At 41.7% G+C, this 8,726-nt stretch overlaps 1 protein-coding gene across 1 annotated transcript in view; it reads right to left on the bottom strand.

Moving 5' to 3' along the window:
• The window catches only part of ZCCHC7 (zinc finger CCHC-type containing 7), a 93,482-nt gene that overhangs the window by 15,740 nt on the left and 69,016 nt on the right, over positions 1 to 8,726 (bottom strand). The window contains exon 7 of the mRNA XM_031064789.1: positions 5,377 to 5,412. Coding sequence (XP_030920649.1) covers positions 5,377 to 5,412 — 36 coding nt within the window. The remainder of the gene's footprint in view (positions 1 to 5,376; positions 5,413 to 8,726) is intronic.

Raw genomic sequence — 8,726 nt, 5'->3', positions numbered from 1 at the left:
GCAATGGCACGAGGGCCCACTCCGAGATTCCAAAATAGGAGAAATACATTGCCTATTTCACAAACAGGTTGTTTTTTTTTTTTTTCTGCTAGAAATAGCTTTGATGCACCGGGAAAGAAACTGGCCAGGTGCTGAAGCATTCCAGAGGAGTGCTGACCCCATGGCCTGTGGCTTTGTGTCATGGGCAGTGGAGCCAGCCCTGCTGCCATGTCACAGCCACAGCTGTAAGGAAAACAGGCATTAACCTCCTCCCCAAAACGCTCATAAAGCCATCCCTTTCCTCACTGCTCAACACCTAAAAAAATCTCTGCAAACCAAATGTCCTCTCTCTCTCTCTCTCAAGCTTAAATATTTTTTTGCCAGAGTTGTATTATTTTTTATTTTTCCTTCTGGAAGTCACAGTGTAACAGAGAGGAATTGACTTCCAGGGATATGGCTTACAGTTTCACTTCAGAAAAAAAGTAGCAGGCGACGAGGAATTTTAATCATGCACACAAAGAAACCTGAGCACAACATTTAAACACAAAATATGCATGTCCCTTCATGTCCTTCATACACGGGGCCAAATCAGCCAATTCCTGGTTCACCTTCCTTTATGTAAGTGGATTAAAAGTAAGATTAACAAACTGTCAAAAAGCGTGTTAAATGGTAACTTCTGCTAATTAAAAATTCTGATGGTTCTAAAGCTCTGTTGGTGGCCATCTTGCTCGGGGAAATTTCACACAGACGAGGCTGGTGAAGGCAGGGCACAGGGGACAGAGACAGTGTGGCTGGCTGGAGCCACACCAGGGCACCAAGGGGTTTTAAAAATGAGACATCCCTACAGAAAGGAAACACTCCGTCCCACTGAGATTTATGTTTTAACACACATATCAACCGAGAGAAACACCTCTGGAAAATAAAAAACTTGCTCTGCCCATTTTAGGGACAGAATTTCTTTACTCAGTTGTTATTTACTGAAGAGGATTCTAACACTTGCACAGTTCACTCCTGTTTGACTATGGTGCCCTCATCCTGGTACCAGGCCGAACTGGCCACATCCCCTCCTGCATGGCACAAACCACTCTGACAATAAGATGTGGTGAGATTGTAGCCAGCCCGTTTCCTTCTGACACCAAAACACGCCGAACACCGAGCCCCTGGCTGGCTGCCCCACCAGTGCTGCCATCCACACTCTGGGCCCTCACGGCACAAGTGCACCTCACACCCAGGGCAAAACACGGTCTCTGGGCACTGAAAATGAATAAATTTCCTCTTTTTCTCCAGTCATGTCATCTGCGGGGTGGATGCTACCACAAGAAGCAGCTTCAGCAGGCCGCTCCGGACACAAAGGCAGCCCCGGGCTGCCCACAGCAGCAGCAGCAGAGGGGACAAGGGCTGTCCATGCAGAATGTGACCCCCGGCGCTGCCCCTCCGCAGCCTGGGCCCACGGACGACAGCAGCTGCCACAGGCCACACCACCGCGAGGGGCACGGGCAGCAGGTCAAACTTGAGGGGAAATATTGCATTTTTTAAAGAATAAACTGCAAAACTGAAACAAACAAAAGAAAATCATTGGGTGCCCTCCCACAAGTTTTTCAATCGATATTTTAGTGTGATTTAGGGTTTGTCTTTTTTGTTTGTTAGAGGGCTATAACCTGGCCTTCACTTAAAATGCATAATAAATATCACTACATTTATAGCTCAAATCTGAAGTGACAGGAGAAAGGGAATGAGCAAGAGCCCAATGCTCTAAGGGTGAAATAACACTGCAGTGTGCACCCCTGTATCCGTAGAGCACACAGGGGGTGATGTGACGGCGTGTCTTGTGGAACATGGGCCGTGCTTCTCAGGGCCATGTGGAGCACCTGGCATTTAGGAAGTCACAGTTGTAAGCAAAGCTTCCCCATAACCCAGAACAAAGAGCTCAACAAGGCCTCCAAATGCCTTGTGCCCCAAAAAAAATCACATGTATCATCACTGACACTCCAGCAAGCTATGATCAAAACTGTTTATCCTGACTCTGTCAAAGAAGTCTTTGTCCTGTTATTTGATTGACAATAACCCCTTTGATAAACCTTAGTGGGTATGAACTAATTCACAAAATACATGAATAAAACTTGAAATATATTTTGACAAATATAATTGCCGTTCTCTGATACAGGAGAAATTCGGAGTGTAGTTGTGATGAAAATGATCTGTAAAAGTTTTAAATCACCATCTTAAAAAGGTTATTACATAGTATTTTAAACCACAGTGGGAGTTGGATTTTTCTGCTGACTTTGCCTTCTTTTTTCAGAATAATTTTAGTTAAAAGAGTTGAAAGAATAAGTTCAAAGAAAGTACTTTCAGCCACTTATAAAGCTTTGATTATCACACAGCCCTTAGATTTAAGCTTCACTGCATGCCTTATGATAATCTTTTTTTCCATCAAAAGGCAAATTAAAATATTCTGCTTACAATCCTTTTTGCCACTTCTTCATAAGATTCCTTGCGCTGGCAGTCTGTTTTGGCTGGAATAAGATGTTTCTGCCCATACAACAAATTATTTGCAATGTGCTCAAATTTGTCACCATGGCCAACGTCAACAAATCCCACCACCATGCCCAAGAGCAGAGAGGGTTTGTTATTGAGTCATTGTTCGAGCAGCCCCGCACACTGTGCAGGGGCTCCGAGGAGTCAATAGATGGCAGTCCATCTCCTAGGAAAGTGACCCAAAATGAATGAAATAACCAACAGCCTCATGAAGGACTGACAGGGAAGGCCGGCTGGTTATTCACCAGCGTTCATAGAAATTAAATAAGAATACTTTACAGAAGGCAAAACACTCGGACAAACTCTGTGACAGCCCTCTGTGAACGGTGCCAAAATCCAGCGTATTATCACCAAACTGAGCACCCAGTTCCTCTGCACGTACATGGACGTGCACATGTGGGACGCTGGCCACCAAGTTACCAAAACCAGTTTAACTCCAGTGCTTGTGCCCCTGGCTGAAGGGCAGGAAAAGCTCTCCTGTGGCCCCCAACAGCTGGGCAGCCTCTGTGGGCAGTGACAGCCACAACACCAGTTTTCTGTTAAACCTGTGGTATTTTTCCTAATGCCGCTCTCCTCTTTGTACCAAAATATTTAATTTTCCTACAACAGGAAAATTGTACGATAATTTCTATGGTGAAATACTACAGTGCTGATATGAGAGTAAAAAAACTTGGCTTTTTGTTACAATCTTACAGCTATATATATAGAATACATTTAAACATTACATATAATTCTAATTCTAATTTAGAAGTTTTGTTTCTTGCCAGAACATTATTTACTTCTGCTCTGCTTTGTGTGCAAAAGAGAAAATTTAAAGGGAATAATAAAACATAAATTGTAAACAATTCAGAGAATGCAGCTTCCTTTCATTTACTTATTGCAAATATCAGCCATGTCTTTTACCATATAAATTTTTAAATTCCAGGCTTATCCAACTGCTAATGTAACTTTGAGCCAAAGGTACTCTTCTTCCCATGCAAGAAATGAAGGGGTGGAAAACATTTCCCACGTGCCAGAAATGTGTATTCTTTGCAGAAAAACTGCAAATCACTGCAAAGTAAAAATCTTATTGGAAGTAAAAATTTATTGGAAGGTAGGGCCTGATGCAATACCAATTAATCTGTGAGTGTGCCTATTTGACCACATTTCAAAATGACCCTAAAAAGCACCATAAATTTCCCAAGGAGTACTTTTAATAATATGCCCATATTTGTAACCACTACATTTTCTAACAAGAACTTGTTTTGACACATTTTCTTAGCTTTACTTTATATTAAGTGTAAACCCTGAATGCTTTCTAAAAAATCCACAGAAATAATTTCCTACCTCAAGATACCTCAAATTTTGCCCTGGCACAGCGCTTGGTCAAGTTTAAGCTGCCCACTGCTTTTTTTTTACAGACATAAATATTTTATAACTGTTGATAGCAACGCACTTTTTGAGGAATTTTCATTCAAGCAGGTAGGATTAAAATTACTTTACATCTTTATCTCAGTAAAAAACAGAACCCAGGATGTTACTGCACCAAATATTGCTATCTGACTATTAAGTTCCAAGTGCTATAAACGTTTCAGAAATTGTTTTTACGTGCACCCTTCGGGATTATACAGAAAGACAGCATTTACCTTTTTCCTTCATCCATTTTAAAACCAAACCAAACCAAGACAAACAAAAATACTCAGTGAATGCACCTTTTTTTGGCTTATAATGTTTTAAAAACAAAACAAAACAAAACAAAACCAACCAAACCAACAAAAACTCTTTACCAAATCTGGTTAAAAGTAAATTCTCAGGAAGGGTGGAGGATTTCCAGGGCAGATCTTTGTGTTAGAATCATTATGCACAAAACACAAATGAGAGGTTTAAAGTGCAGATTTCTTCTATTCATTGAGTTTTGAAGAAAAAAGCAGAAAAAAGAGCATTCCACTGCCATGAAGAGGTGGAGGCACAAATTATAAAGCACATCCCATCTACTGCTTCAGAGAAAAAACCAAAGATCCAAAAAGAAAAGTAGTGGAGAAACTTTTCTACTTTGTCGAGAGCAGAGAACAGGGGTTAATTATCTGTAACAGCGAAATTCGTGTAAGGCTGATCTGGGGAGCAATGAAAAGTTCAGAGGAACAACAAATCCCCGATTTTTTAAAGGTGTTTTTATGTTTGACAATTTTAGAAATTAATACATTTAAGAACTGTGACGCCAATGCAAGAATTTGTTTTTACTGGTTAAATACTGTTCGAGGTTTCAATATTAACCAAATTTCTATGCATTTTGTTGTATTTTTATATCTATTTTACATAAGAGGAAAAATCCTAAGTAATAAACAGGTACAGATTCACAAAGTTTTATTTTCTTGTTTCAGGGATTAACAATCAATTAAGGCAGGCCAAACAAGCAGTCACGGCTATATCCTGACTAATTATAAATTATCTGCAAAAGTTTAAGAGGTGTTTTTCCTCAAATTCATGTCTCCACTCTAACTGAGATTTATTTCACTCATCTAAGAAGAAAGCTTTGTCACACAGAGTGACTAATTACCAGCATCTGGGATATCTGAGATGGGATTACTGCTTCTGCTGTGCACCCCAACTTAAAATTTAACGCTCTTTCCATGTGTAAATGTGGTCACTGAGAGAAAAGAGGCAAAGCACTAATTAAATTATTACAGTATTAAAATGAAAACAGAAGTTTTAAAGATGCTTAAAAAATAGTGACAGCATTTCATTGCCTTCTTCAGTTCAAAAACTCTTGAGATGTTTATTATCTTCTCAGAGAAGATGCTTATCTATATTTTATGGTCAGCAGTTCACAGAGGAGTAAATAGGTTGGGTGTAGAAGAAAATAAAAAAGGTGTTTCTACTTACTGTTAGGTGATACTGCCTCCATATTTCTGGGCAAGCCTGGAAAATAAAAATATTGATCAGCTAGGAGCATGAAACAAGGTGCTTTACAGCCTGTTGGTTTTGGCATAACACAGTATCCACTGGTGTCGGTCACAGGAAAATAAGAAGCTTAACTGAAAGGGTCTGCATTTCAGCTTCAAAAACCCGGCTAGACAGTTTAATTGAATTTTACACTGGTTTAACACACTCCCTGCCATTGTCAGAAAGCCAGTAACAGTTTTCTCTCTGCCCTTTTTCTCCGAGGGGCAGAAGTTTGGGAGAGCAGTGTGTTCGTGACTGTAGGAAGCATTAATGCTGCAAAACAAACAGGGGCGGATTTAAATTCTACATTTTCTGACATTTTAAATTCACATAATGCTCTAGAAATTAAATCACAAGGTGCCTTCCTTTCATGAACGAACGGAAATATTTTATCTTTTTTGTACGTATCTCTTTCCTAATCAAAATATAATTGTTACATGTAATAATCCTCAGCAGCCTCATGTCAGATGAGTTGTAAACAAGAACCATAACAGATTGCTTTAATGTTGCTATTTTTACAATGACTTGCTTTTTTTTTTCACTTTTAATTTTTATTAAATTGCCAGACTTTCATACCAAGTCCTAAGCGCAGCCCTTGGGAAAAAAAAAAAAAACCAAGCAGGTTTTTGAGTCGCAGAAGCGACACAATTGACCTGAGGGACACACGAGAAACGGTAAAGAGGAAAACGTGGATCTTTAAAACAAAATCAGAACATGCTGGTGGTCAATAAAGGTCAGATCACTCTCTCAGAGGTTCTTAATGCTTTTACAAAATGTACGATATTTCTGATGGCCCCTGAGGCACAGACAGACACGGAAATTCTGTCACTTTTTGTCATTTTGGTACACAGCTACTGCAGCGGAGGGCTTTCACTTCTCTTTAGAAATTTACCTTCTTATAAGAACAGCACCGTACTCATTTGAACAATTAGCAACTTGGTTTGCCAACCTTCATTTTAAGAAAAGAAAAAGAAATGTAGTATTCCACGGCTTCTCCATAATACGCTGCAGCAATTTCGAATACTGAAGCCTCATGACTACTTGCAAATGACTACTATTAACACTTCTTTAGATTTCGAATAAATTTTTCACTCGTGCCCAAATTCTTGCCTTCTTTTATTTTGATGTAGCGTGTTAATTAAAAAAAAACGCACCACAACCAGTATCTCTCAAAATAAAATCCAAGTTTTTGCTAGTCACCCTGTGACACATACAGTGTGTTTTCCCCAGATGTGATGGAAATGATATTATTTATTATTCATTCCACCAGTAACATAATTGTCTGCAGAAAAATCTACAATCTGTTCTGTGTAATGGTTCAACATTTCTCCTCTTACTCAAATGCTGTGTGTAAATATTTGAGTTTTATATTAATATTTCTATGAAGGAAATGTGTGAAGGACATCACATTCCTCACCGAGGATCTGACAGTTTGAACACACTGAAGCTGTCTTTGAGCACAAACAAAAGGATTTTCCTCCTTCCCTAACTTAGCCAGGGTTCAGAGAGCAACACATAAACACTCTGTAGCCTGTAAAAATATTGTACCAGAGCTCTTAGCATCTCCCTGAGAGCTGAGGAGGTTTCAGCTGTGCAGGACAGCTGTGCTGGTCCAGCTCAGGGGTAGCAGGCAGTTATTTATACATTAGTTCTGGATACTTTTCGATTACCACAGTGTGCCTGGGCTAATATGGTTGAACAATTGCAATCAGTGAGTTGTCCTATCCTGGCAAAATGCCACTCTGTGCTATGACCTTTACTCACATGACTGCTATTTAATAATCATCATCCTCATCATCATCAAAATTACTTGTTTTTGAATAATTGTTTGGTTGGGTATTTTTTCTGCTCTGGACACAAAGATCACTTTGAGCAAAAATCTGTAGCTCTGAGTGAGAACCACAGCTGGTAGCGCTCTTGTCAAAACCTTGTGAGAGGCACAGCCCCAGCCCCTGCGTGGTGCTGTCCAGAGGTGGGTTTTATCCTCAGGGATGTTGTAAGGCTGAGGGAAAACCAGAAGAAGGAGAGGATGAAGGTGGTGAGGAAAGGCTAAAGATATTCCTTCATTCAGGTGGTGGCTTGGGGAAATACTGCTCAAGTGGCGTACAACAGCTGAGGAGGGGTCACTGTTAAACACCAGCTCTTTACAGATGATGCTTTTTACCAGGAACCTTGTTACTTTGCATCAGCTCAGGGCTGTTATCTGCATCTTATATCGTGGAATGACAAATAGTATGATTAATAATTACTACCAAATACTGGCTCCTCAAATGAGGCAGAGAGGTTTGCTATGGCAGACAGCATAGCCAGGCAGAACCACTGCCAAACCCACCATTTTCCTTATTTGTTCAAAATAACTTAACCATGAATGGCCCTCCTTTAGAGAAAAGCCCCCATGGTACCCAGCTACAATGGCAGCGTGATGAACTACATTAAAATAAAATTGCATTTATTTCCTGCCCCAGTGGTCTGACCTTACTCACATTTAGATGTACCAGCACAAAAGGTGCCCACTCCAGAGGGCAGAGCCACTGCCACGGCATGCGCCAAGGGCAGCGGGCTCACACCTGCTGACACCTTGGGCCACTGCTGTCCCCAGGGCCGCCGCTGTCCCCACAGCTGTGCCACTGCTGTCCCCTAAGCCAGTGCTGTCTCCAAAGCCACTGCTGTCCACAGAGCCACTGCTGTGCCCAGTGCCACCGCTGTCCCTCAAAACCACTGCTGTCCCCAGAGTCGTGCCACAGCTGTCCCCAGAGCGACCGCTGTCCCTCAGAGCCACGGCTGTCCCTAGAGAACCACTGTCCCTGGAGCCATGCCACCATTGTCCCCAGAGCCACCGCTGTCCCCCAAAGCCACTGCTGTCCCTAGAGCCGCACCTCTGCTGTCCCCAGGGCCACTGCTGTCCCCAGAGCTGTGCCACCGCTGCCACGGCCCTGTGCAAGGGCGGCCACTCGTGCCTGAGGCTGACCCGCTGCACGGCGCCATAATGGGAGAATCGAGACTGGGTGCTGCACATTTTGACCCATATTGAATTTTATCAGGTGCTAATTATTGTTTTACCAGAACAACGGCTTAATGCATCTGTTGTTTAATTCCCACTTCCCTATTCTCCAATGTGAACATCAAAGAAAATAAAACACTCAATCTCAAACAGCCCCTGACAGCAGACCGGGACTCGAGAGCTCAATAGACGAGGCCCTTGCCACCAGTTCTCATATTTCCACAACAATGAGCAAACACAAAACCGGCACTAAGCGGCCTTTGCTGCTTTCCGCTCCCCTCGGCCGGGC

The sequence above is a fragment of the Geospiza fortis genome, unplaced genomic scaffold, assembly GCF_000277835.1.
Source record: "Geospiza fortis unplaced genomic scaffold, GeoFor_1.0 scaffold545, whole genome shotgun sequence".
NCBI lineage: Eukaryota > Metazoa > Chordata > Aves > Passeriformes > Thraupidae > Geospiza > Geospiza fortis.
This window is presented reverse-complemented; position numbering and strand designations above follow the sequence as displayed.